Consider the following 27,070-nt stretch of genomic DNA (forward strand, 5'->3'; position numbering starts at 1 on the left):
GTCACGTGGAGGGAACAAAAAACCGGCTGACATCTCCAACAACTAAGCCATTGGTCGCCTCGACGCAGGGCTGGGAGAGCACAAGGTCTGGTCCCTGGGCTAGTTTCCCGCGTACAGCCCCCCCCGCCGCCCCCCCAACAAAATCAAGTGTGAGAGCTGGAGGCGGCTGAGACCGGCGCGGGGCCAGTAAAGGGTGCGATCTAGGTGCGGGCGGTGGATCGAGAGGCCCGAGGCTGCGGGAGCCGACAGGCGCGGCGCGCTGCCAGGGTGCAGGAAGGCAGGGCCCGAGCGGAGAAGGGGGACGGGGGGAGGGATGCCGATTTCGGCTGGGGGCGGGGAAGCCCCTGATAGGCGCGCGGCAGGCGTGATGTCACGTCCGGCGGGGGAAGCCCTGCCTCAGCACCCCCGCCCCCGCCCCCACAGGTGGTGCCGCCGCCCCGGGCGCTGGGCGTGGGGGGCGCGCCCTCCGGGACCCCAGCCGCGGCCCGCGCGCTCCCGGCCACCCAGCTTCCCTCCAGCAGTCGACGGATCGGCGCGAGCCAGGCGGCCCCCCGGGCCCGGGGAGCGGGAGGGGCGCCCGGTGCGCCCCGGATCGCGCCCCCGCGCCGCGCCGCGCCGCGCCCCGCCCCGCCCCGCCCCGCGCGCCCCGCCCCGCCCCGCGCGCCCCTCCCCGCCCCTCTCCCGGGCCGCCGAGGGGCCGGGCCGGGACTGCGCGCTCGCCCGCCGCGCTCTGGGCCGCCCGAGCGAGAGGCCGGTCCTCGCGCCCCGCGCGCCCCGCGCCCCGCCGCCGCCGGCTTTTGTTGTCTCCTCCTCCCCTGCGGCCGGCGCCTCTGGACCGCGAGCCGAGTGCGCCGGGACCTTGGCTCTGCCCTTCGCGGGCCGGGGCTGCGCGGGCCCGGCCGGGGGCGCCGCCGGCCCCGCCATGGAGCTCCGGGCCCGAGGCTGGTGGCTGCTGTGCGCGGCCGCCGCGCTGGCCGCCTGCGCTCGCGGGGACCCTGCCAGCAAGAGTCGGAGCTGCGGCGAAGTCCGCCAGATCTACGGGGCCAAGGGCTTCAGCCTGAGCGACGTGCCCCAGGCGGAGATCTCGGGTGAGTGACCCGGCGCGCCCGGGGCTCCCCTGCGCCCCCTCCTCTCTCCCGCTCCGAGCTGATCCGCCCCCCGCCGCCCTCCCTCCGCCCAAGTCTCCGCGGCACCTCTCGATGGTCCCCGCGCCCCCAACACGCACCCCGGCCCCTTCCCGGCGGGGCTGTCCTCGCCGGGCAGTGGACCGGGCGGTCCCCAGCTCGGCGCGTCCTCCCGGGCAGGCAGGACTGAGCGGCGGGGCCGGCTGTCGGGGGGCAGCTGGCGGTGGCCACGGGCGACGGACTCCCACCGGCTGTGAGGGCCTCTCCGGGAAGCGCCTCGGGTCGCGCCGGGGGTTCCCGGGGTCTGCAGCTAAGGCAGCCTGGGCGCCGGCGAGGTGGGGAGCGAGCTGGGCGCTGGTGGGGCGGGAGCGGGGGGAGAAGGCGGAGGGGCACGACCTCTGCCACCGGGAGCGGAACGCCGGCTCGCAGGGATCCCTGCCGAGGAACTTGTGCTTGCCTGGCACTCCGGGCGCCTCCGGCGGGGAGTCCAGCTGCAGGTGGTCGGCGCCTTGGATCCCGCCCAGGGGCCATGTCATTTCTTTGTAAGAACATCGCCGTCCCAGGCGGCCTCAGCCCTGCAGCTGCCTGCAGTCCTGCCCACACCCTCCCTGCGGGCCTCTGAGGAGCTTTAGGGACAGAAGCGAGGGGAGGGGGTGGGGCACAGTGTCCTAAGAATTTCTCAAACCCCCCCAGGCTTCTTGCTCAAACTGCAAACATGTCCAGAAGCACACTAGATCTGCGCGTCTGTGCAGGGTGCCTGGGACTCAGTGGACGAGAGCGGACCAGGTTCCTGCCCTGAGGGACTGACTCCTCCCAAACTGGGGGTGGTGGCAGGGCTACCCTCAAGTGGTGACACGGGGGACATGGAATGACCATGGCCACAGGGATTCTGGATGAGAGGAGTGTGAGGGGCAGGTCCATGGCCATGCCTTGCTGGAGAATGGGGGTCGGGGCAGGGGGACAATCAGGCCCTGGACCCCTGCCCCCAGAAGGGCAGAACCCACGGCAGGCGCCTTAAGAGATTCCTGGACAGCCCACTGCCTGAGGCTCCAGAGAAACTTCCTCTCAAGGCCCCCCCCCCCCCCCCCCGCGCAGGCCTTCCTGCGCCTCTGCTGACTGAGCCCTGTCTTTAGGGCTGCCACCCTCCCAGGGGACAGGTCTGGTGGGCACATCTGGGTGCCCGAGGCAAGCGCGAGGCCCCCTGCACAGTTCGATTCCTGCCCCTCCCCCACTCAGCCCCACAGAGGAGCTGGGGGACCCCTGGCCTTTCGGGTGAATCTCTCCTGGACCCGGGGGTCTGCGGGCTGCTGAGCAGCTGCCCAGCTGCCCCACCCACCCTGATCTCGGACAGCACTCCCCCAGGGTCCCCTGGACCCCACAGCCCTCCTTCAGACGCCCGCTCCCACTCGGCCCCCTAAACTCGATGGCATCCCCAGGCCTCTGTCCCACTTAGGCTGAGACAGAGCGGCTGAGTTTGGGCGGCCGCCAAGGGCTGGGCTAGAGCAGGGCAGGCTGGAGAAAGTGACGTGGGGCTGGCAGGGACGCTGGGCCCTGGCCCCCTTGGGTTGGAGGGTGCTGCGGGTTAGGGACCCAGGACCAGCGAGACGCTTTGCTGTGGGTGAGATATGGGGGGGCGCGGTGCTGCTCAGCCGGCTGGGAGTTTGGCTGCCCAGCAGTGGCCCAAGCATCACGCCAGCCAGGGCTTCGAGGGCCACACACGCACACACACACACCCCCACCCCAGCCTGGACTGCGCACCGTCCCTGCCCGGGCCCCGTGGCCCCCTCACCCCTGCTCCAGGGGCTTCTGGGGAGCTGCTCTCCCCTCTGGCTGCACCCCCCCCCCATGAACAGCTGAATTCGAGAGCACCTTGCCCGGTCCAGGCACCGAGGAGCGGGCCAGCCCCACGTGGGTGAAGGAAGCAGGGTGACCTCCCGAGGCAGTGGCCAGTCCCGTGCCCTCCTGCGCTGGGCAGCTCGGCTTGGCCTCCGTGGACGGCGCGCCCTCTGGTGGCCCCGCGGTGGCACACTGCTCTAGGGAGCCCGGCCTCCCCGCCTCGCTGCTGCAGGCCCAGCGGCCGCTCCTCTCCAGCACGGGGACCCCTAGGGGTGGACGCGGGGTGAGAGTCCGGCCTGGGCCAGCTGCGGGGGTGGCGGCTGGGAGGGAGGGCGGCCCTGGTCTCAGGGTGGTCTTTCCACCTCTGCCTGCCCCACGGAGTGGCACCAGGGTGGGCTCATGAAAGACGACCCGTCCCCGCGCGCGGGGCTCCCCTTCAGGACTTGGAGCAGTTTTTTGGATGGCTGGCCAGGCCTGGCGGTGGTGAAGGCAGCAGACGGCCCATTTTACAGATGAGGCGGCCTGGGAGGCTGCAGTGGGCAGGCCACGGAGGCCACACACCTCAGGTCACCTCCCTCCAGCCAGAGCACCGCACGGAAAGTGAGGGCCAAGCCCACCCCGGAGGCTGGCCGAGCTGGGGAAAGACCCAGCCCCTGCTGCTTCCCCCCCTCCCTCTTTCCCTCTCTCCATCTCTCTCCCTCCCTCTCCCTCCCTCTCTCTCTCCATCTCTCTCTCTCCTTCTCTCTCTCCCTCTTTCTCTCTCCCTCTCTCTCTCTCTCTCCCTCTCTCTCTCTCACCCACACACACATGCACACTGGCCGTTTTCCTGCCTCTGCCTGTGGGGTTGCTTCTGGTCCCCAGATGTATCCTGAGCACCTGCTGGGCCTGCTGACCCTTGACCTGGTTTGTTGCGTATCCCTCTGACCCCCACCGAGGTCCTGGGGCAGAGACCCCCCTCTGGGGTCGCCTCAGAACGTGGCCTGCTTCCTGGCACAAAGCGGGTTCTCAGTCAGCTCTTACTGGGGGAGCCATACGTGTCCCGCCTCATGCCAGGCCGTGTAGGGGGAGGGGCGGAGGAAGACGGAGGCCTGGGCAGAGGAGGGGTTGGGGCACCTGGCACTGGGGGTTGGAGGTCAGAGGGGCTCCTGGGGCTGTCGGCGTAACAAGGCCTGGCAGGCAGCCCCTCTGCTCCTGGACGCCAGCTGCCGTGGAGCCCCGACCGAGGACCAGGCCCCACCGAGCGCTGTCCCCCCCCTCCGCCCCGAGCACCAGCCCCGGGCCTCTCAGCAGAAACCATTGCTTCTCTGCGCGTCCTGTGGAGGCTGGGAGACCCTCCCGGAGCCTGTCCCTCAGCCAGGTTCTCGAAGCCATGTGGCACACAGCCCGTCCCCAGATCCCCCTGGTCTGGTACCCTGTCCTGCTCGGAAGGCGGGAGCCCCATGGGTCCCCGGGTGGCCCCCAGCCTCCATCTGCGCTGCCACCCCCTCCCTCCACCGTTGGGGCTGCCGAGGTTTCGTCAGCCACAGCGCAGGGATGGGGTGGGCCCAGGGGAGCCGGGAGCCGGCAGGGCCACCTGCTCCACGCAGTGCCAGGCCCTTGCTGGAGCCTCCGTGCCGGACACGCCACTGTGCTCCTCCGAGGGGTGGACGGCCTCCTGTCGCCTGGCCTGCCTGGGCCCCTGCCTCTTCACAGTGACAGGGCAGGGCTCACGGCCACGCCAAAGGCTGCAGGAGCAGGGGTGTGCGGACACCGGGCGCCGTGAGGGCGGCCTCAGGCCCCATCCTCCCCCCAGGCCCGTGCGGACCCCTTCGGGGGGTGGTGTCCGGCCCCCAGGAGCCCTTGTCATGACCCAGACTCCCTTGTCATGGTGCCGCAGGTGAGGCGGGCTCTCTAGACCTGACTTCCAGGTGGGTAGCAGGCCCAGAGGAGCTCACGGCTTTCTCGGGGCACCAGCCACGGGGAGCACGGGGACCCCAAAGCCTGTGGCATTAATGGCTGGGCGGCTCTGGGTTCCTAGGAGCCTCGTGCCATCCCAGCCTAGAGGCCGAAATGGGACCCCGAGGCCCAGGCCCTGATGGGCCACCCGCTGCCCGCCTTGGCCCGTCCACGCTCCTCGTCCTGGGTGCCGTTTCTCAGGCTGGGTTAGGACTTCTGTCAGTGGGAACCGCCCCTCCCGGTGAACCCCGTGGGCTCCCTGCCCCCATCCTGATGGGCTGCCCGTGACTCAGCCTTCCAGGGGGCCTGGGCCGGATGCCTGTCCAGTGCAGGCCACTCAGCCTGTGGGGGAGGGCTGTTCCTGGGGCATGAATTGGGTGGCCCAGCTGTGTGCTGCTGGCTGGTCCCAGGAACCCCCCCGGCATGTCCCCAGCACCAGGCCCGGCCAGGTCCCCCTGGAGTCATGGACAGATGCCCTGCCCGGGGGTGGGTGAGCCCAGGGGTCGAGGCAGGCTGTTCCGTTGGTAACTGGCTCCATGCTGGCCCTGATTACGGCGGTGCAGGCCATGGTGGACAGGCCTGCGGGGCCACGGAGGCCTCCTGGGAGAGGGGCTGGGGACACACCGGCCATGCAGCAGGTGGGCTTCAGAGCCAGGAGGAGAGCACAGGGGGCTGGCACCAGGGCCTGGCTGGTCCTAGACAGGGAGACAGGCCAGGAGAGGGGCCACGCTGGAATCGGGCCACGCCCAGGTGCAGCGAGGCCAGACCCCTCCCCTGGCAGCCAGACCCACCTCCCGAGGCCTGGCTTGGTTCAGGAGGGTTTCAGACCAGCCCAAGGCGGCCCGGGCTTCACATCCGCTTGTCTGGCACCAGCATGTCCAGCCGTCAGTACAGCCCAGAGGGGTCAGGTCATTACCCACATCCGAGAAAGGACATGGGCTCGGGGGCTGGGGCCTCCAGCCCAGGGCCACCCACCCCGTGCCGCCTGGCAGCCTTCATGGCCCGTTTGTCTAGGAACAGGCCTGGGCAGGTGCTCTGAGCGGCCTGAAGTCTCCTGGGCGGGGACAGCCCTGCTGGCGGGGCAAGGGGGACAGCAGCCTGCCTCCCACTCCAGGCCCGAGCCCCTCCCCAGCTGTGGGGGTGGGGGCAGGCCCGGGGCCTCCAGCTTCCTTGGCTCTTCTTGGTCCTGGGGGCCCCAGGGCTCTGTGAGGGGCCCACAGCTGCTCTCCCAGCGGGAGCCCTGGCATCCCGAGTAGGCCCCGCATGCCTGCGGTCTCCCCTTCCCCAGTCCACTCCACACGCCCGGCACCTGCGTCCCCCAGGGACGTGGCCCTGCTGCTCAGCTTCCGGGCGTCCCCTGGTGCACCCACAGTCTGGGTGCTCCCAGGTCTGGGCATGTGTCAGGCTGGGCCGGGCACAGGAGGGTCAGGAGTGTACCTGCCTCCCAGGGCTGCCCGCCCAGGTGCTGCTGGCTGGGTGGCTGCACTGCGGGAGTTTACTGTCCCACAGTTCAGAGGCTGGGCGTGGGTGGTGAAGGTGTCACCTGTCTGGTTCCTCCTGAGACCCTGAGAGGGAAGCTGGTCCAGGGTCTCCCGGCCTCTGGGGGGTGCAGGCGGTCCTTGACGTGTGGTCTGTGGGTTCATCTTTGTGAGGAGGTCACCTCGTGTGCCGTCTGCCGCCACATTTCATGTTTGGAAATGAGGGCACCTGTCCCCTCAAGTTAGGGGCCCACCCCTTCCATCTGCGAAGACCCCACACTCACAGGCGCTCACCTCCTGAGGTCTTGGGGTTGGGACTCTGAGCCAGGCCACAGGGTTCACCCCGTAACGGGGGCGGCCTCTTGCATCTGTTCCTCACTCGGGTGCCCCCCACCCAGAGGGTGGCACGTCCCAGGACAGAGCCCTGCCACAGGCTCGGGGGCCTCGGGGATGGAGTGCGGGTGGGTGTCAGACCCCCCCTCGCCCACTCCTCGCCCCCTCTTGCTCCCCAGCTTCTCAGGAGGCCTCAGGTCCCGGCCCCGCGCTGTTTGTGGGGCTGTAGTCCTTGTCCCCCAGGCCAGCGCCCTGCTCGTGGGCCCGGGGCCCTGGTTCTGACGAGCAGTCTGCCAGGTGGGCGGGAAAGGGCCAGCCTTCAGACCCTTGGTACGGGCCTCTAGTGGAAGGGTCGTGACTCAGTGGCAGGCTCAGGGTCCCCATCTGCAAGGGGGAGGCTCCCAAGTGGGGACACAGCGAGCGCTGGCCACTCGCTTGTGCTCCGCGCTCCCTAGGTTCTGGAACTGGGCTGCATGACAGGGCAGCCCCGGGGGCTCCTTGGCACTGGTCCCTTGCCACCGCCCTGACCTCAGGCTCTGGCAGTTTGTAGACCCGCCCGAGGCCTGGGCTGCAGGGAAGGGAGAGATGAAAACCCGCGGCCGGCCCGGGAGACAGGCCGCACCGCAGGCAGTCTCCCGTCAGCTTGGGGGTGTCTGGTGTGGCTGAGCTCCAGGGCCCTGCAGGTGGATGAGGTGACCACAGCCAGATGACCTGGCACAGGCTGGTAAGGAGAGCCCTGCTGGAGCCTCTGGGCTCCCCCCCCCTTACCGTTCCCCACCCACCACCCACCTGCGGTGCCCAAGAGCCCGCCGAGGCCCTGCCTCCTCCAGCCACGCCCTGGCCTCTGGCTTTGGCCCCTGACGCCCAGAGTGGGCAGAACTGGGGTATCTGCAGGGCAGGCGGAGTGCCGTCTGGTCCAACCACTTAGTGTGCGGATGCGGAAACTGGCTGGGTCCCAGAAAGTGTCCCCAGGGCTCAGAGCCCTGTCCCTCGAGTGGCTTCTGCCCCCGCCCCTGTGCCGCCCTGGCCCAGGTGTGCACCAGGTGTCGGCCCAGGGTCCTGGTGACAACCGTTGGGAGGGCTGCCCCAGAACGAGCAGGTCAGGGGCGAGGCCAAGCGATTCTGCCTCATTGGAGCCCTGGGGTGGGGAGGGGGGACATCCGCGTGGCCCTTTCTGGAGGCACTGGCCACGTGATTGGACGGCAGGGCTGAGGCCAGCCCAGGACAGAGCACGCGCGAGCGCGCACGCCTCCCACCAGTTGTGAGGAAAGACAGCCCCAGACAGGTGCTCCCGGCAGCGACCGTGGCCCTGTGCCCCGGGCAGGGACGTTTCCAGAGTCACCATCGGCACTGGGAGCTGTGGCGGTCTGTGGCCCGTGCACACCTTCAAACACGGAGGGCCACTGTCGGAACCAGAGGGCGGCCATCTGGGCCCGTCCCTGTGTCTCAGAGCATCCTTGGTCCTTGGGGCCCTGGGTGGACCACGTGTGACGCCTGAGTGCGTCCTCAAGTGTCTGGGGCCCCAAGTGCCCATCAGCGGCTCTGGGGCCCTGGGGAGCACACCCCACCCACCCGTGACCATCTGCAGGCCTTGGGGACACAAACGATGCCGCAGGGTTGGCTCAGGCTTCACTCCCGCCTCCCGTTGCCATGGAGCTTGGGACACACCGGACCCACAGAGCTGTTTTAAAGGGAGAAGCTCTTAAAACATGCAGCCCTGACCCCTCTCCCAGCTGGCAGTGCTGCCTCCAGGACACTCCAGGCACCTTGCGTCCTCCTCTTCGAGTGACTGTCACCTCCCATCACTGTATATTTGAGGCCCAGGGACCTTGTGGGGTGGCTGCAGGTCAGACACGCCCTGACCACCGCCCCCCCAGGGTAAGGCAGGTTCCCAACCAGGAGCAGGTCCGGGGGGGGGGGATTTTCAGTTGTCACAGTGTTTAGGGCTGGGGTCAGCCTTCCAGGGCAGCGGACACAAGGGGGGGTGCAGGCAGGTCATTTGAGGCTGGGGTCCTTAGCTGGGGTGCACGAGTGAGGCCAGGCAGTTCCCAGAAATCAGGGAGGTCGTGAACTTGGCTGAGAAAAAACATTACGTCTCCTTTCTTGCGAACCTGGAACCAGAACCGAGCATTTCTTCTCACTGTGTACAAGGCGACAGTGGTATTCTAGAATCGGGGACTTGGTCACCCGCAGAAACGGCTGAGTTTCCTGTCCTCTACACTCGTAGCGAATGGCTGGACGGACTGTTTCCACTGAGATGCCGGCAGGCACCAGGCCTGCAAGACACTCGGAGGGAAGCGCGGGGCCTCCCGTGTGCCGGGCGCTGTCCCGGGAGCCGGAGCGCAGCCACGGTGCTGCCCACGCGGAGAGTCGGAGGCCTCCCGTGAGCTGCGGCTTTGCTGGCCGCAGTGACTGCGTGGCACGTTTGTAAGCACAGAGGAGCAACGCGGGTTTAGACGCGTGCTGGTGGTTTGCAGCCTCCCTGGGGCCCACGTGCGCCTCTCCCTGGGAACCGTGGCCGCCTCACCCCATCCCTCCTCGGCCACAGTGCCCCTCCTGGCTTGAGGGTCCTGCGCTGCCCTTGCTGGACTCTGCCTCGGGTGGACCCCCTGGCTGTCTAGAGTTTGAAGCCCGAGGAGGAGGGAGACGGGGCCTCATGCAGAGGAGGGTACCGACCGTGGGCTGATGGGCAAGGCCAGTCTCCAGGCCCAAGGCCAGCATCTTTTGAATCAGTGGCCAGTGTCTTAGGAAAGAGGTAAGGCCCTAGCAGAAGCCAAAACCTGGTCTCCCGGACCCCGCCATCCTGCCAGGGCTCAAGTCCGGCTCCATGTTCACTTGCTGTGTGATCTTGGGCCAGTTACTGACCCTCTCTGTGCCTCAGAATCCTCTTTGTAAAATGGAGCTGGGCGCACTGCCTGCCCCTCGGAGTGGTGGGTTCTGTCATGGGCTGCTCAGCAGGAGGCAGCAGGGGTCATGCTGTGTGTTGAGGTCATCGCCTCGGGGGAGTGCCTGGTGGGGAGAGCCCCTCATCCTCTCTCCAGGGGCAGCTGCAGGGGAGCGTGTCCGTTGCGGGGGGGAGGCCAGCCGGTTACAGCCAGGCCCTGGGCCCACGCTGGGGACTGAGGGGTCTAGGCTGGAGGGAAGGGGCTCCCCGTCATCGCCACTGCTTTCGGGGTGTCCGAGCTCCCGCTTGGCTAGCCCTGCTCCTGAGGAGCTAGGAATTGCGCGCAGGGTCAGCTGCAGGCCGCTCCGGGAGGGGCAGGCCATGAGGAGGGAGCACTTTCCCTGCACAGGACCGGGCCGCCATCAGGGGGGCTAGGGATGCCCGCGGAAGGTGGCAACTGGCTTCCAGACAAGAGGTGCGGAAGGCCCTGCAGCACTGCCAGAGAGATCGGATGGGCACGGAGACGGTGCCATCAGGACCCGACTCATGGTCAGCCCATGACTGGCCTGGGGGCCCGGCAGCCTGTATCAGAAGGGGCTTCTCCTTGGCCATGTCACGTGGGGCCTCTCACTGTCCCTCTGTCCCCTTTCTGGCGATGGAGCTGTCTGCTCCAGGAACCTGACTGCCCCAGGTCTCAGCAGCTCCTGGGCATGTGGAACAGTGCAGGCCAACGGGGTGGCCAGGCCTGGCTGGGATGAGCCCCCCCCACTTCCAGGAGGCCAGACCGGGGCTATTGGTGGGGCCCAAGTTTCTCCTTCATCTCCTCACCTTCAGTGACCACAGGGCGGTGCTCAGGCCAGGGGGAGGAGAGCAGCCTTGGGCCACAGGTCTGAGACGCTAGCACGTCCCAGCACCTCTGAGCCTTGATCTTCCCGCCTGTAAGGTGGGGGTAATTCATCTTCCCATAAACCAGGTAGCGAGGTCTGTGGACCTGCAAGGAAGCTGGGGCCGTCCGACACCTGCCTCTCCCCTCCTACCGCTGGCCGGGCAGGGTCTGAGGTCCTCCGCCAGGGAGCCCCCGAGACGAGATGAATGTGCTTGGCCGGGGGCGGGGGGCTCAGGCAGGCTTCTCCCCACACCCCGCGCGAAAGGGCGGCCCGATTTAGCTGCAAAACCACTGGTGACCCAGTTAAATTGGCATTTCAGATACTTAATAATTGTGTAGCATCTGTCCTGAATATTTTAATTTCAGATAAACAACACATGGGTGTTTCCGTGTGAGTATTTAAACTAAGTCCACGTATTTAGTTTGTGGGTTGCAGATACTGGGGCGGGGGGTCACGTGCTCTTTTGGTGGCAAAGTGCGTGTCGTAACGTGGACTGTTCCCACGATTTCTGAGTGTACGTTCGGCGGCGTGAGGTACACGCACACGGTTGTGCAAACTCTCCCCACCGTCCGTCTGCCCAGCTCTTCCTTCTCCGCCCCCCCCCCAGCTTTGTACCCCTCCCCCTCGTCAGTCCCTGGCCATCACCATTGTCCTGTCCGGCTTCACACATGTGACGCCTCTGGGGACCTCGTTTCAGCAGCGTCACGGCGGGATTTGTCTTTGGAGACGGGCTTCTGCCCCCAGCATCACGCTCCCAGGGTCCCTCCGCCGTGTGGCGCGTCGGGGCCCAGTTATGCCCCGCGGCTGGATAGTGTCCCACGGCGGATGGGCCGCGTTTGCTTTATCCGCTCACCCGTCAGCAGACACGGGCTGCTGTGGCCAGGGTGGACGTGGCCCTGCTTTCAGTTCTTTGGGGCACAGACTTACCCTGAAAAGCAGTGCCGTTGATCTGAAGCACACATTCAACCGTGTCCTGAACTGTACCTGCCTGCGGGGCTGGGGCGGGGGCGGGAGGAGGCGCTGCCTGGGCGGCCTGCTGGGTCAGGGCCGGGAACATCCCCCCTGCGACCGCCCAGGGCCCTGCGGCTTGTCTGCAGCTTGCTTGGTGGCGGAGCGTGTCTGCTCCTGCCTGGGCCTCCGCCCTCCTGCTCAGGAATTCCCCTGGGACTGGACTCCGCAGAGGCGGGGAGGTTCTGCCGCGGCCCCTGCAGCGCCCCGAGCCGAGTGCCTTGGCCTGTCACTCCGGCTCCCCGCATAGGATGGGAGGGAGTGGTTGGTAGGAAGATTAAATGATGCTCAGATCCGGAAGTGGCGGCGACCCATCTCATCGGGGAGGCGGCCGGGGAGCCGTCGAGGGCTGGGAAATCACCCGCCCAGCACTGGCACACGGCTGTCTTGCCGCCTCCTGCGGGAAGAAAGTCGGGGGAGGTGCTGGTTTTCCAGGGGAGGGGGAGGCGGGAGATTCCCCAGGGCCCAGACGGTGTGGGACCGGTGTGGGACCGTGTCTCTGCAAAGCTGCCTCGTAGGGTTACCTGAGACACAACTCTTCCTGAGCGCAGGGTCCGGCGTGGGTGCCAGGCAGGGCGCCAGAGAAGAGAGGGCTCCCGCCAGCAGGCACAGCAGCTCAACTCCTATCGGGAAGGGTGGCTTGTCGGGGAGGTCACGGGCTGGGCGGGGGCCTTGGCCGAGAGGTACCTGGAAGGCTTCCTGGGGGAAGGGAGAGGTGAGCGGGCCTTGTGAGAGGGCTGGGCAAGGCGGAAGGGTGTGTGAGCTTGAGGGGCTGGTGGAAGCGGCCGGGTCAGAGCCGGAAGCCCGCAGGGGTGGCCATGACCCTGGAGGGAGCTGCCAGGCGCCCTGAGGAGTGGTGGGGTCGGGGTGAGCAGCTGAGCCCCTCTGCTCCTTCCCATTCGTCTGCTCGGCCCTTGGAGTTTACAGGGCCATTGCTGAGTGTGGGCCTGGGACCCCGCAGGCCCCCTCAGTGGCCCCCAGGGCTCTGCTCTGTGTTCTGGCCCGGCCGAGAGTCTGTGCCCACGGCCTCTTTGCCATTCCTGGGGTGGGGGTGGGGGGGAAGGCCAGGCCTGCGCTGGGTCTTTGTGGGGAACCGGGTGCAGCATCTCCCAGGATCTCCCCAGGGGACAGGCCTGGGGGCAGCACCGGTCCATCTCCTGGGCTGCCCCCTGCCCCGGAGGTTGGCCGGCCAGGCAGGCTGGATGGGAGAGCTGTACAGAGGCCGGGAGTGCCCACCTGGCCACGGTCAGGGACCAGGATGCAGAGTCCTGGTGAGCGCCCTCTGCAGCTTGGCTTGGGCCAAGGCTGAGACAGCAGGGCTGACTTGGCCTGGAAGGTGAGGCTTCTGGGGAGCACCTTGCTCCCTGTGCTGCAAGCCAGGCATCGGTCACAGGTGCAGCAGACACAAACCCAGGGTCCCCTCGTCCCAGATGTGTTCTGAAGCCACAGCCTGAACCATGCACGCTGAAGCACAGTGCAGAGGTCAGTTGGAGGGGCCCTGGCCTCTCGGCCAGAGCTGTTTCCAGGCCCACATCCCGTGGGACCCACCGCCTCACCAAGGCCCCCCCAAACCTGGTGCCCAGCAGCAGTGCAGCCTGCTCAAGGGGGCCCCCAGCAGGACCCCGGCAGCAGAGAGCAGCCTTGGGAGTAACCTGGTGAACCCCCCTTTGGGGGGGCCATAGGTGTTGTGGGCTGCCTTGGAGAGGGCACTGCGCTCACGAGCTTCCTGTCTGGCTGGCTCTCCGTGTCCCCATGCGCAGGCCACCCGAGTGGGGACACGGGATCAGTGCGCCTCGGGGAGGGTGGCCTGAGTGGGTGTTTTCTCCAGTGGGTCTGGCAGGCAGGCGGAGGCAAGGACCAGGGCTCCAGGGAGTGGAGGGATTGGTGGGTCCACGATGGCCTAGGAGGTCGGGAGGGCTCCGTATGGGGGGTGACCCAGGAGGAGGTGGGGGCAGGTGGGGCTTCCTAAGGGAAAGCAGATCACAGCACCTCAGGATGGAGGCCCAGGTCACTGAGGTGAGAGCCAGGGGGGCTGGAGGAGACAGGTGGAAGATACGGGGCCTGACGGTGGCCTTCGAGTGCCCAGACAGCAGTAGGGATCTGGTCATTGTCGGGGGCGGAGACGCTCAGGCACGGAGCAGCCACTCTCCTTCTCGGGGAAGAGACCTGAAAACCCCATCACTGTTCTGGGGTGGGGGCTGGCTGCCCTGCGCACCGACCCCCAGGCCCGTCCTCCCTCCCCTGGAGATGGGAGCAGCACCCCGCAGCGCAGGGAGGGAAGAGCCTGCGGGCAGCGAGTGGGCACCGGGCCGCTGGATGCGCGGGAGCTGGGTGCCCCTGAGGGGCCGGGAGCTGGCGGCGGAAGGGGTGCGGGGCGGTCGCCGCGGTTTCCTGGGAGACGGGGGCGGTGCTGAGCGCAGCGGGGCGGGGGCTGCGGGAGGAGGCGCGTCCCCGCGCCGGGAGCCGCCGCCCTCCACCGTGCGCGACAGTGCGGCTGCGGTGCTGCCACGGGCTGCGGCTGCGGAACCCTCCAGCCGGTCCCGCTGCTTTTCCTCTCGCCTCCCAGCCCCTTCCAGCCGGATCCTGCTCTGCCTTTCCCCCGCCGACCCCTAGACCCCCATGCACCCAGAGTCGCGCGCACCGCCTGGCCGGACCCTCAGCGCCGCCGCCGCCACCACCGCAGCTGGGGACGCCGCCGCTGGAGCCGCCGCCGAGAAGGGGTGTCGGGCTACCGCCCGTGTGGCATCCACGGAGCTGGGATCCAGGCCGGGTGACCCCGGGCCGCCGGCAGACCTATACCCATCTCCATCTCTCTCGGTCCCCCACATCCCCATCCGCAGGCGCGCCAGCCCCACCTCCACTCCGTCCTCCCGGCCATCCTCTTCTCCAACCCTGTCGTCCCTCCCCGCCGCCAGAGCCCCACCTCGGTCCATCCTACCCAGCCCTCCGCCTCACCGCAAGCCCTGCCTGCTTCCCCGTCCACGTCTCCCCCCGCTTCCCCTCGTGAGCCCCGGCGCCACTCGCATGGCCACCCCATCGACCTCCCCATCCTCAGCGACCCCGGCGCCCCTCCACCTCTCCTCCTCGCCATCAGTTCCCACCTTCACCCCATTCCCATGTCCCTCTGCGGCTGTGTCCCCGCAGGGGTCCTACCGCCCCTCCCCACCCCCATCTCTTCCTCTGCACCCCCTTCCGAGTCCGTCGGAGCCCTCCCCCCCCCCTCGCCTGCGGCAGCCCCTGCGAGCCCCCTCCTGCCGCCCCCGCCCGGGATGCCGCACCCACTGCGGCAGCCCCTTGCCCGCCAATCGCGTCGCCCTCCTCCTCTCCCCGCTCGCCTGCCGCAGCCCCCGACGGCGCGGCCCCCCTCCCCTCCGCAACGCCGCGCCCACTGCGCCAGCGCCCCCTCCTCGCTGCGCCCAGAGCGCGGCCGCGCAGCCAGACCCTCGCGCGCCGGCTCCGGCTCCGGCCCCGCAGCATGCGGCCCTCCAGCCCCGGCCGGCAGCGACTGCCGCCTGGCACTCGGCCTTTATCAGCGACGCAGCCCCCCGGGCGGGACCCCTCCCACCCGGCGCGGAGGTGTCGGCTGCGACACCCGCTCGGTTTCGGGTCCCCGTGCTTGACGGAGGCTCTGCGGCAGCTGCAGAGGGACGCCTTGGTGACGCTGTCATGTGGCTGGGATGGTGGAGGGGCTTAGGGCTGTCGGTCGGGGTAGAGGAGCGGCCCCCGAGGGCGGTGGGTGGGGGTACGGGGCTTGTGCCGTGTTCGTAAGCGGAGAGGATGGCGCTGGAAAGTGGGTCTGCGGCTGCCCCCGGATGGACTCCAGGTGCTCGGGAGCGACCCTCCCCAGGGACTGGCCGGGGGGCAGGGCTTCTTCGTTCGAGTAGGGGGCAGGGCGGCGAGGGACGGGATGAGAAAGGAAGGTGTGGAGCTTGGGCTGTGGGCGGTGCCCCCGGAACCTGAGCTTATTTGTCCAGTGCCCCCCCTCAACAGGCTGGGGGACATGTCAGGAGGGTCCTGCGGTCCCCTAGAGCTGGATGGGGTCCAGGAACAGGGGTGGGCTCCAGAGAAGGGTCCATTGCTTGGGGAAAGCCCTCTGCACGTCCCCCACTCGGCCCACAGGCCTGCTGGGGTCCAGAATTGAGTAGAGGGGAGGGTGGGGAAGCACCCAGCTCTCCCCCCTGTGTTTTGGAGGCCACAGTCCCTGCAAGTGTCCCCATAGCCAAGTTCCAGCATGGTCCAGGGAGGCCGGTGAGGCCAACTGTCCACACTGAATCAGCAGGAGTATTCTAGGGGCGGCTGGCTGGGTTGCTGCAGAGCATCTGGGATGTGGCTTTAAAGGCAAGTTGAGCGGGCAGTCTTCGCACTCCTGCGTGAGCAGCAGAAGCTTCTGGAGAGATGGGCTTGGCACGGCGCCATCTTCCCTCTGCAGTCTGGGGGGGGGAGTGCTCCAGGGCCACTAGTCAGGAGCCGCTGCCAGGTGGGGCCCGGACGGATGAGTCTGCGTCCAGCACCGGAGAGGGAATCACTGCTGGGATGGGGGTCTTGGGCCAGCGCTTTGGGGTGACAGAGCCAGTCGGGGTGGCTGCTGGGTGGGGACGCCATTAAGAAAGAGGCTGCTTGTGTCTTCGGGCGGGCTGGAAGCTGCGGCTGTGTCAGCAGGTGGCCGGGGGTGTGAGCCTTAAAGACAGTTAAGGCACAGGGGTGTTGGGACTTAGTGGAGGGAAACGGGTGTGGGGTGGCCCCGGGAGGTCTGAACGTGGAGGAGAGGCCGCCCAGCGAGGGGAGGGACTGCTGCCAGCTTAGGGAGGAGGGCAGGCGCTTTCACCTGGGGGGGAGCCGAGGGTTTGGAGATGGGACTTAGGGGCGGAGCAGGGAGGAGCCCGCTAAAGGGACTGCGGTTGGGGGAGAAACTGCCATGAAATGAACAGCGCTCCCCTCTTCCTTCCACAAACCTGGGGCCACGAGGGGGGGTGTCCCAAAGGCTGAGGGAAGGGAAGGTTCTAGAAGGATGTAGTCAGCTACAGAAAAAAGCAGCAGTGGACTGAGGAGGAAAGGAAGCATGGTCCCTGGCCAGCGGGGGAGCAGCCTCAGCGCGGATGGGAGGGGTCAGAAGGAAGAGGGGACAGGCTGATGAAGCCTCCCAGTGGGGGGGCGCAAGGGTCTGGGGGAGGGTTACAGGCGGGATGGGCCTGGCAGCTCTAAGATGGGCTTTCCCTCCCACTTGGCCTGAGCAGCCGCCTTTCTCAGGCTGTTCCGCTGGGAAGAGGTGGGGGTTTGGGGTGGAGGTTTGGAATGATAAGAGAGGAATCTGCCTTGACCACTTTCAGGGTCAGGGAGCTCACCCCTTCTCCTGGTTTAGATGAGGGCAGCAGGCTTGCTTTTCCGGAAGTGCAGGGGTGCCCTACAGAACCCACCTCTGCCCAGAGGATGTCCAGGACCAACAGAGGACCTGTGGGCCCAGGCGGAGCTGGGCCAGTGCCGGCAAAAGGGAGCTCAAAGCCCCTGTGCTGTGCCCACGGACTAGCACGGGCCACTGCGTCTGCCCTGCAGCGGGCTCAGGGCGCCTCGGCCCAGCCTGCCCGGGGCCTGAGGCCGGCGCCCAGGCTCTGGCTCCGTGTCTTCACTCCCGTGTGTGTCCGAGGAGGGAGGGAGGGACGGGGGCTGTGCTGGGGCGAACGGAACAGCGCAGGTCACCGGGCTGGCTGGACGAGGTGGCCAGGCGGCGGTGGGGGCTGCTGTAGGGAGGCTGCTGGGGTGGGGCCCGCGCCCAGCTGTGAGCAGTGGGTGGGCTGACAGTGCCCAAGGAGCGCCCGCTGTCTCCTGGGTGTGTTGTCCTCACCTCTGTCCTGTCCGCAGCAATGGTAGGTGTGGGGAGGGGGCTGGGTCGACTGGGGAGCCTGGAGGGGTCCGGAGGGAGGGCAGCCTGCCTACTGCTGCCCTGTGACCCAGCCAGCCTGGCCTGGGTGCCCGTCGCAGCTGAGCCCCGGGTGTCACCTGGAAGCCCCAGGCTGGCACCTGCAGCACCCCCAACCCCCACCCCTAGCACCACTACCGCCTGGTGGTCCCGAGCAGCAGAGGAAGGGCCTCACCAAGTGTCTCCCGGACCCTGCTGAAGGGGAGGCTTCCGGGGACAGGGCTCAGGTCCCTCGGGGTTGGGTGCACACAGCCCCCTGCAGGGCCTCCAGCATCCAGGACTCATAGCTGCCCTGCCTGCCAGCTGGGCCCCTGGCAGAGGAGCCCCGTCCTGCTCCTGTGCTGCCCCCTGCTGGCGACCGTCCAGAGCGGCAGGCCAGAGTGTGGAGGCAGCTGAGAGAACAGTCTGGGGGACGTGGTGGTGTCCTAGCTCTCTCTGCATCGGTGCCTGCTCCTTACACCGCCCTGAGGAGCCAGGCACTGTCCCTCGCCCCCGGCTGGTTCCCATGAGGCTGCATCTGGCCAGAAAGGCCTGGCCGCCCCAGCCCAGAAGGCCGGGGGCTTCTCCAGGGCACATGAGCTCCCCTGTGTCCACCAAGGTCACTCCTGTCTCAAGGTGGGGGAGCGTGCTTGCATCTTTTCCAGGGCCCAGGGCTGGGAGTGGCGACTCCACGGACGTGCAACCCTGGGGGTGGAGGCGGGAGGCCCCGGCGGGAGGACGGAGGGGGCTGAGAGCGAGCACACCTGGGGAAGGAGACGCGGGGTGGGCTGGGGGCGCCGCAGGTTTGTGTGGAAAAGGGGGGGAGGGGTATTCTTCCCGCCTCTGCCCTCCGCCCTGCCTCCCCCGCCGCCTGTGGCACCGCCGCCCTCTCCTCGCTGTTACGTTGATGGGCACAGAGCCCTGGACGAGCCGCACTGCAACTGTGTCCTCTCCCCTTTCCCCCCCCCCCCGGGCTGTGCATCTGGGATGCCGGAGAGGAAGGTGCCCAGCCACCCACAGGCTCCAAGGGGTTAACCCAGCCCGACTGACTCAGCCCCCCCCACCCCCTCCTGGGCTCTGCCCACCATGCATCCCACCCTCAGGACACCCTGACCCCCGCCCCACAGCCGTGCCAGTCGCACCGGGTGGCCCTCGACCCCAACCCGGCAGAGCCTGCCTCCACCCCACTCCGAGCCCAGCCCAGGCAGGCATGGGGGGGCCTCCTGCGCCCCCTAGAGGCGGGGTGTTGGCCTGCGGGGCCTGGGCCTGGTGGGCGGGGGCAGGGCTGTGAAGCCGCCCCCTCGGGGGCGAGGTACTGAGATGGGCCACTCGCCCCTCACTGGGTAACTTGGGCAAGAAGCCTGGCCTCTGCCACCCTCGGTGTCCTGGTCTGTAACATGGGGTCACAGCACCCCCTCAGAGCTGGCACCAGTACATCTTCAGAGGTGCTGCCAGGGGCTTTGGGGGCACAGGGGTGTCCTGCTGGTAGGGCGGGGCTCGCAGCAGGGCCCTCGCAGACTGGTGTCCAGGTTCTGACCTCATGGGGTGGGCCTCGCCCGCGGGCCCGCACAGCCCTGTCGGCAGGGGCTGCTGTCATCAGTGGGTGACCGCCCCGGGCCAGTGGGGGCGGAGGCTGGGGCTGTCCTGCCCCTCAGTGTCCCTCTCCCTGTCCCCAGCCTAGGCCCAGGGACTGGCAGGCCTGGAGACCTCCTCGAGTCTGGCACACACACACACACCCCACCCCCGCCCCGTGCAAGGACACACACACACCCCCCCAGCCCCGTCCACACACACACACACACACACACACACACACCCTGCCCCTTCCAAGGACACACACACACACCCCCAGCCCCATCCAAGGACCCGAGGCCACTCCGCACTGAGGTTCAGGTGTGAGTGGAGCCACTCAGGCCCCTGGGACGCCGGCCGTCCTCCCGTGTATGGAGGTGGCAGCTGGGGCTGGGAGGACTGAGTGGGAGTGACATCCCACTTCCCAGCCCTGGGCCCAGCCCGCCGCACCCCAGCACCAGGCTCCCAGCCCGGCCCGCCCGGCCCGAGGCCTGCCCCGCCCACCCCAAGCCCCGCCCTCCCCCAGGCAGCCCCTCCAGGGCTCTGCCGCCCGCGCCCACTCTGTGCGGGAGACACACCCGCACCAGGCAGGAGGTGCCTCCTCCTGGTGCCCAGGCCCCCTGCCTCCCGCCCCCTCCTCTCCCTCACGCCCGCCCCTCCCCACAGGTGAGCACCTGCGGATCTGCCCCCAGGGCTACACCTGCTGCACCAGCGAGATGGAGGAAAACCTGGCCAACCGCAGCCGGGCCGAGCTGGAGACCGCCCTCCTGGACAGCAGCCGAGCCTTGCAGGCCACCCTCACCAGCCAGCTGCGGGGCTTCGACGGTGAGTGGGCTCAGGGATGGCAGAGTGCTGGCCGGGGAGCTAGGCACCTGGTGGCAGGGCCTGGGATTTGGGGACACGGGAGTGTGCAGGCCCCAGCAGGGGATCCGTGACTCCAGAGTCATCTGAGGGCCTCCTGGTCCACTCTGTGGCGTGCACATCTGGGGAGGCCCAGCCTGTCCGCAGCCCCTCGGAGGGGACCATCTGCCCACCTGGAGCTCTGCTGAGCACCTGCCAGGAACAGGCCTCGAGTTGGCCACCAAGTGGCGCTGAGCCAGGGAGTTCGGCGTGAGGGCAGAGGTCTGGGCTCAGGACAGAGGCCAGGGCTGCCGAGTGCTGGTGCGGGGGGCAGAGGAGTTGGGGCCCCTGAGCCTCCAGGGCAGCAGCTGTTTGAGTCCTTTATCCCCAGCCCTTGCCGGGCTCGTGTCAGGCCCCTGGCTAGCATGGTGGGACGAGGTAGAGACGCTTACGGGGGCACCTCGGGGAGGGTTCCCCAGGAAGTGCCTGAGCTGCCATGCAAGCCCAAGGTCTCGGTGGAGGGAGCAGGCGCCCAGGCAGAGCTGGTGGGGAGAGTGGGCACCTGAGGCCCGCAGATGTCAGCTCTTGGACCCCTGCCCACACAGTGCACCTCGAGGGCTCCCAGGGCGGTGGGGCCCTGCCCCGGGGACAGGAGGTCGGGGAGCCCCCCATTCACGGGCACCTACCCTGTGCCCGTTGGGTCAGCGGGACCGTCCCTGTTCCTCCAGTGATGACACTCAGAGCAAGCCTTCCCCAGCCACCTGGGGAGGGGTGGGCGGGGCGTGGGCAGACCTTCTGGTGCCCTCTCCTGGGTCTGTCCTGTGTGTGGGGAGCCTGCCCCTCGCCCCTGCATCCTGGCCTCTCCCCGACGGCACTGAGACCTGCAGCTCCTGCCCCACCTGCTCCCTGTCACACCCGGTCCCTTCGGCCCCCTCCCCACCATGCCACCCACATGCCTGTCCCTGTCACTCTCCTCTCCCTCCCCCGTCATCCTGCCTCTTCTGGGCTGTGACAGGGCTGTGTCTCCTCCACTCAGGCCTGTCCTGTGGTCTGTGCCCTGCAGCTGGCCCCCCACTGCCCCCCAGAAGGCGCCAGCTTTCTCATGTCCATGCCCTCCTGCCTGGCATATAAACACACATCCATTTGGGAGGCTAACTTGTCTGAAAAGCAGCTCCCTATCCCGTTCCAGGCCCACCTGTGCCCACCCCTGGGAGCTCCACCTGCCACACCCACTGTCGTGCCTGCCCAGGCCCTCTCTGAGCCTCGGGAGCAGCCCTCCCAGGGCCACCAGCAGCAGGGGGTCTCGCAGCCTTGGTCTGAAGTGCCCGTGGGGCCTGAGTCTAGTGGGGCCTCGGCGGCTTGTTCCAGGACTCTGGGCCCAGGCTCTCTCACCACGAGCACTCGCAGCCTCCAGGGTGGGCCGCCAGGGGCCGGGCTGGGAGCAGGACCGTGCTCAGGAAGGAGATGGGGCCGGGGGCTGACCTGGGTGTGCTGCCAGGCTAGTGACTGAGCCCAGACTGCCCTGTGGGGGAGAGGCTAGGAGGGGACCAGGAACCAGGACTCCACTGTGGCCGCTGGGCCAGGGCCTGGACCTGTCCACTCCTTCCCGCAGTTCCCACCTGGGGGGCGGCAGGAGCACAGCCCCAGCCAGCCCTACCGCCCCGGGCCTTGGCCGCAGGCCTGATGGCCACCGTTCCTCAGCAAAGCCCACCTGGCTCCATGTCCTGGGGACACCGCGATTGGGCCTGCGTGGGGAGGGGTGGCCACAGACTCCAAGTGGTTACCCCACAGTCTCCCTGCTGAAAGGGGTGGGCAGTGTCTGGCCCTCAGCCCGTGGGCTCAGGGGCACATTTGCCCCACATCGCAGGGTCTGCTGCCCACACTCACATCCCAGACTCTGGCATGTCCCAAGGGCCGAGGGAGGGCCTCTCCAGGCAGGCAGCTTCCAGAACCAGAGGATTTGTGGGGGTGGAAGCAGGAAGCCCAGGAGAGCCTCAGAGATGGGCAGGGTGGGGGGTCTGCAGGATGACCCGAGATGTCCCCAGGGCAGAGGGGCTGGCTGGATGACAGGGGCAGGGGTCCCACCCCCATTCAGAGGGCCCTCCCGCCCCCGCGCGGAGCCCCTTCCCAGGCGGTCGGGTGGGGCGCTGAGGCACTGCTTGCCCCCTGCCCAGAGCCCCCGCTCGGAAGGGATACTGGGCCAGGAGGCGGAGGTCTCAGGAGGCCCGTGGGGGCATCCTGGGCGCGTGCAGGCTCTGATGAGCCTCAGAGCGTCTGTGGCTCCGGGAGGACCCCCCCCACCTCCGAGTGCCCGCTGGGCTGTCGCAGCACATAGGGGTGGGCAGGAGCGCCCCCCCCAGGCCTGATGCCCGCCTCTCCGCGCGCAGATTACTTCCAGCGCCTGCTGAACGACTCGGAGCGGACGCTGCAGGAGGCCTTCCCCGGCGCCTTCGGAGAGCTGTACACGCAGAGCGCCAAGGCCTTCCGGGACCTGTACGCCGAGCTGCGCCTCTACTACCGCGGCGCCAACCTGCACCTGGAGGAGACGCTGGCCGAGTTCTGGGCCCGCCTGCTCGAGCGCCTCTTCCGGCAGCTGCACCCCCAGCTGCTGCTGCCCGACGACTACCTGGACTGCCTGGGCAAGCAGGCCGAGGCGCTGCGGCCCTTCGGGGAGGCCCCGCGCGAGCTGCGCCTGCGCGCCACCCGCGCCTTCGTGGCGGCGCGCGCCTTCGTGCAGGGCCTGGGCGTGGCCGGCGACGTGGTCCGCAAGGTGTCCCAGGTGCGCCCCTGGGCCCCGGACGGTGGGCGGGGCGGGAAGGGCCGGGCCTGCGGCTGGTGGGGAGCCACCGCTGGGGGTGGCGGATGCGCCCCCCAGGCTGCCGCGGGGAGGGGGCGGGGTGGCTGTTGCCCCCCCCACCCCGCCCCCGGGCAGCTCCCGTCAGACCCCTGCAGCCCGCTGTGCGCCACCTCCCCCTTCAACCGGGGTCCTTGGCAGGTCACCCCCAGCCCAGCCTCCGTCTCCTCACCTGCATGGTGGGCGGTATTCCCACTTTTCTGGGAGGGCGTGTGACCGCCACGTTCCGGGGAGTCGTGGCTCTGCGACGCGAGCGGTTGGTTATTCGGCTGGGTGCCCGCATCCCGGGCGGGCCTGCTTGGTCACCTGAGAGGAGACGGGGCCCCAAGAAGGGCCAGCGTCAGGCCAAGGTTCCACTGCGGTCTGCGCAGAACCGAGGTGTCCTGACTTTCATCCAGGGCCCCACACTGGGCTCCTTGCGCGCGGCTGGCAACCTGCTGCGGGTTCAGCTCAGGCTACCCTGGCTCCGCAGGTGCCCTTGGGCCCTGAGTGCTCAAGGGCCGTCATGAAGCTGGTATACTGCGCGCACTGCCTGGGGGTCCCCGGCGCCCGGCCCTGCCCGGACTACTGCCGCAACGTGCTCAAGGGCTGCCTGGCCAACCAGGCCGACCTGGACGCCGAGTGGAGGAACCTTCTGGGTGAGCCCCCGCTGCCACCTCTGCCTGCTGGGGTGGGGGTGGGGGTGAAGCTGGGCTTGTCCTCTGGAGCCATGGTCCCTGGGGCCAAGAGACGGGATTGGAGTGTGACTTGAGCAGCTGCCCACGAGGGAGCCCTGTGGGGTCACAGCCCCTGTCCGTTCTCACTGAGCGAGTGCTGCAGCGTGCGTACATGCCAGCACATGACACACGGCAGGTCAGCCTGTGCATGAGCTAGCGTGTGCTGATGTGAGGTGGCTCACCAAGCACATACGCCAACGCGTGTAAGTACTAATGAGCTGACGCAGCCCAGCACACGCGCATATGCTGAAACACGCGCTGATGTGCACAGGTGATGGCGTGACACAAGCCACCGTGAAAACTTAATGTGTGGTGACATGCGCCAGGTGGGCCAGGTATGTTTGTGCCAAGACAGGTGGAAGCTTAGATACACGTGCTTAGCATACACCTGTGCCAACAGGCACACGCGCTAACGTGTGTATGGGCTGGCCTGAAGCTGGCCGACATGCTTCCGTCTCTCACACGAACTGACGTGTGCACGGACAGCACGCGCGTGAGCCAACGCGCACACGTATGAATTGCCCTGTGTGTGTGCCCGGGCCAGACTCCATGGTGCTCATCACTGACAAGTTCTGGGGCCCGACGGGTGCGGAGAACGTCATTGGCAGCGTGCACTTGTGGCTGGCAGAGGCCATCAACGCCCTCCAGGACAACAAGGACACACTCACGGCCAAGGTGCGGGCAGGAGGGTGTCGTGGGGAGGGGCGGGTCGCCCCAGATATGGTCTGGCGCTCTTCCAGAACCCCTGCGTTCTCCCCCAGGTCATCCAGGGCTGCGGGAACCCCAAGGTGAACCCCCAGGGCCCGGGGCCTGAGGAGAAGCGGCGCCGGGGCAAGCTGGCACTGCAGGAGAAGCCACCCTCGGGCACACTGCAGAAGCTGGTGAGTGGCCCTGGGTGGGCGGGGAGGGACAGGCAGGCTGGGCCAGGGTGCCTGGTGGCCTGACTGCTGCCCCGCAGGTCCCCGAAGCCAAGGCCCAGCTCCGAGATGCCCAGGACTTCTGGATCAGCCTCCCAGGGATGCTGTGCAGTGAGAAGTTGGCCATGAGCTCAGCCAGTGACGACCGCTGTTGGAACGGGGTGGCCAAGGGCCGGTAGGTGCTCCCCTCCCCCACTGGCCACAGGCCATGCCTCTTCTGAGGTCTCTGTTGGGTCCCACATCTGGCCCGTGGCGCCTGGCGCTGTGTGCCCAGGGCCATGTCTGACGTCTGACGAGGGACGCAGCAGGACACAGAGCTGGGATGAGGGCCGAATCCTCGCCCTTGGCTGCAGTTAACAGCTCGCGTCATGCTCACTGCATCCACGCTCCACTGCGGTGGGGCCTGCGTGGGCTCCTGTCCGCTCCTGAAGACCACCGGGGGTCTCCAGCTTGCCACCTCCCTCATGTGGGGGTGAGGAGCGGGTGCCCATTTGCAGGGAACAGGGCAGTGACCCAGGGCCTGCCCTCCTGGCCTCCAGGTACCTCCCCGAGGTGATGGGCGATGGCCTGGCCAACCAGATCAACAACCCCGAGGTGGAGGTGGACGTCACCAAGCCAGACATGACCGTCCGCCAGCAGATCATGCAGCTCAAGATCATGACCAACCGCCTTCGCAGCGCCTACAATGGCAACGACGTGGACTTCCAGGATGCCAGTGAGAGCGGCGGGGGCAGACTCGGGCCGAGAGCAGGAAGGGTGCAGGAGGGGCTCTGAGGGCGCCACTGCTGCCCTTGTCCCCAAGCACAGTTGAGACCTGGCCGGGCCCGCCATCCAGCCTTGGTGGACCCGGTGGGGGCAGGGTGCTTGTGACGGGGTGGAGCCGCGGCACCAGGACTGGGGCGCTGCACGCGGGTTCCCCGGGATGGGGAGGGTCTGCGGGAACCGCCTCTCCTCCCAGGTTGGGGGCGGGGCGGGGGCGGGGCCAGCCTGCCGGAACCACCTCTTCACCCCGGGGCGGGGCGGGGCCAGCCTGCGGGGGCGGGGCCAGCCTGCCGGAACCTCCTCTCCCCCCCAGGTGATGACGGCAGCGGCTCAGGCAGCGGCGATGGCTGCGCAGACGACGCCTGCGGCCGGAGGGTCAGCAAGAAAAGCTCCAGCTCCCGGACGACCCTGACCCACGCCCTCCCCGGCCTGTCGGAACAGGAGGGCCAGAAGACCTCGGCCGCGCGCTGCCCCCAGCCCTGCCTGTGCCTCTTGCTCCTCCCTGTCCTCGCCCTGGTCCTCGCAGCATCCAGGCCCCGGTGGCGGTAACTGCCCCTGAGGCCGAGGCCAAGGACTGACTTTGCCAAAACTCAGAACAGACGATATTTAACTTCCTCGCCCTAGTGGCTCCGGGGCGGCACAGGAAGGGACAGCCAGGGACCGCGGCTCTGTGACTGTGCTTGGGGCAGGGTGAGGTGGCACCGGTCCCCCAGGCCTGGCTTTGCCTGCCACCCTGGGTTTTAATTTTGTATGAGGCCCTCAGGTCAGCCAGGAACAGTGTCCCCAAAAGCCATGCATTTCAGGGACCCCGGGGTCGCTGGTGGCCATCTCCCCCCAGCTTCCCTGCACCATTGCAGCAGCACCCAGGCTGGTGAGGAGGCCGCGCGGAGCAGTGTCCTGCTGGAGCTGAGCCCACGCCTTCCTCACCGCCCCCGGGGCCCTTGGGGCTCCAGGTGTCTGAAAGCCAGACCCTCCCCTCAGGTCCTGAGAAGGTCCTATGCATGAGCCCTTGACCCCCACCCCCAGAGCTGCCTCTGGGCTCTGCTCTCAGCCCCGTCTGGGTGGGGCTGGGCCACCGCCCACAGGAGGACTCCTGCCTGGAGTCCCCACCCAGACCCAGACCTAGGTCCCAGCTCAGGGCAAAGGCCAGGGCTGCAGGGGACCCTGGTGAACCATTAGCTCAGGGCCAGCAAGACCCGGCACTGCAGGCCAGTGGGACCCCAGGGTCCCTTCCCGGACCCCAGCAGCTGCTGGTTTGACAGTTCAGGGCTTTTCCAGCCCCCGTGTTGACAAGCACTTCCTATTCTTCTGAGAGCTGCATCCTCAGCCCCTCCCAAAAAGCTTTGGAAGGCCCCCGGACAACCTCCCCGGCCCCAGGATCACTCAGGCTGCCCAGGCCTCCTCCCCAGGCCCAGGGCCCTCCTTCTGGGTGGGCCCTCCCAGCTGCAGGCCCTGGGGAGAGGGAGCGGTCCCGAGGGCAGGGGGATTCCACACCGCCATGACCCTGACCGAGACAGCGGTCCCGCCGGGCCTCAGGCCCCAAGAAGCCTGCTCGGCCCTGCTTTGCTTTTCCTCACGGGCTGGGAGTCCCCTGGCCACGGGTTATGGCCTTTTCCACAGGTTGGGTCCAGGGCGCCCCGCCTGCACACCACGAGGCAGCCCAGTCCCAGAGGCACCCCCACCCCATAATAAGCCTGTTATGTGGGGCAGGGGAGCTGGGCCCGGAGCCTCCTTCCCTGTGGGTGAGGGCCAGCTGGACTCTCGGGGGCCCTGGGGCAGTGACCACCCATGGGCCAGGACGGCCCCAAAGCAGCCTGCACTCCAGCCCCACCCTACGTGCATCTCTGGAAGGGGCAGCCCTGCCGCAGTCACTGGCCAGGCGGCAGCCAGGCCCGCTGTGTGCTCATGCAGCGTCGTGTCGGCAGGTGACGTGTGTTCTTCGGGTCCTCGTATGAATAAAAGGCTGGAGACCGTGTGTGGCCACTGATTCCTCCTTGACCGGCCCAGTGGCAAGTGTGCGCAGGGGCCACG

The 27,070-nt window shown here is 68.3% G+C and overlaps 2 protein-coding genes and 1 non-coding gene across 4 annotated transcripts; 2 read left to right on the plus strand and 1 right to left on the minus strand.

Annotated features, from left to right (window-relative positions):
* The first annotated feature begins 705 nt into the window (after nucleotides 1-705).
* GPC1 (glypican 1) lies at nucleotides 706-27,014 on the plus strand. 2 transcript variants are annotated; one of them, XM_021075944.2, is made up of 9 exons: nucleotides 706-1,088; nucleotides 19,617-19,775; nucleotides 22,178-22,569; nucleotides 23,117-23,282; nucleotides 23,905-24,035; nucleotides 24,122-24,241; nucleotides 24,319-24,452; nucleotides 24,817-24,992; nucleotides 25,353-27,014. In XM_021075944.2, exons 1-9 carry the CDS (start codon nucleotides 923-925, stop codon nucleotides 25,586-25,588), a joined length of 1,680 nt encoding a protein of 559 aa, XP_020931603.2. In that variant the 5' UTR covers nucleotides 706-922; the 3' UTR covers nucleotides 25,589-27,014. The 2 variants fall into 2 exon arrangements, with proteins under 2 accessions (XP_020931603.2, XP_005654255.2); XM_005654198.4 differs by lacking the exon at nucleotides 706-1,088 and adding an exon at nucleotides 15,174-15,308.
* On the minus strand, nucleotides 11,299-13,593 carry LOC102160973 (uncharacterized). The gene is made up of 4 exons (XM_021075945.2): nucleotides 13,542-13,593; nucleotides 12,722-13,080; nucleotides 12,010-12,184; nucleotides 11,299-11,882 (listed from the first exon to the last, which is right to left on the minus strand). The coding sequence occupies exons 1-4, from the start codon at nucleotides 13,591-13,593 to the stop codon at nucleotides 11,440-11,442; spliced, it is 1,029 nt and encodes a 342-aa protein (XP_020931604.2). The 3' UTR covers nucleotides 11,299-11,439.
* On the plus strand, nucleotides 17,083-17,158 carry MIR149 (microRNA mir-149). The gene has a single exon (NR_038595.1). It is a non-coding gene; the product is annotated as a microRNA mir-149 (primary transcript).
* Nucleotides 27,015-27,070: the final 56 nt, after the last annotated feature.

Source organism: Sus scrofa, chromosome 15 (assembly GCF_054392235.1).
Source record: "Sus scrofa isolate SSC_HxYL_T2T_F1_AM1 chromosome 15, Sscrofa_HxYL_maternal_Yorkshire_Landrace_v2.0, whole genome shotgun sequence".
Classification (NCBI taxonomy): Eukaryota; Metazoa; Chordata; class Mammalia; order Artiodactyla; family Suidae; genus Sus; species Sus scrofa.

Coding starts and splice junctions, on each gene's coding strand:
- GPC1 (XM_021075944.2), top strand. CDS start 923: ATGGAGCTCCGGGCCCGAGGCTGGTGGCTGCTGTGCGCGGCCGCCGCG. Junction 19,776..22,177: donor CCAGCTGCGGGGCTTCGACG/GTGAGTGGGCTC, acceptor CTCCGCGCGCAG/ATTACTTCCAGCGCCTGCTG. Junction 24,453..24,816: donor AACGGGGTGGCCAAGGGCCG/GTAGGTGCTCCC, acceptor CCTGGCCTCCAG/GTACCTCCCCGAGGTGATGG.
- LOC102160973 (XM_021075945.2), bottom strand. CDS start 13,593: ATGACCAGATCCCTACTGCTGTCTGGGCACTCGAAGGCCACCGTCAGG. Junction 12,185..12,721: donor TGGTCCCTGACCGTGGCCAG/GTGGGCACTCCC, acceptor CCCTTCCCCCAG/GAAGCCTTCCAGGTACCTCT. Junction 11,883..12,009: donor CAGGAAGAGTTGTGTCTCAG/GTAACCCTACGA, acceptor TTCTTCCCGCAG/GAGGCGGCAAGACAGCCGTG.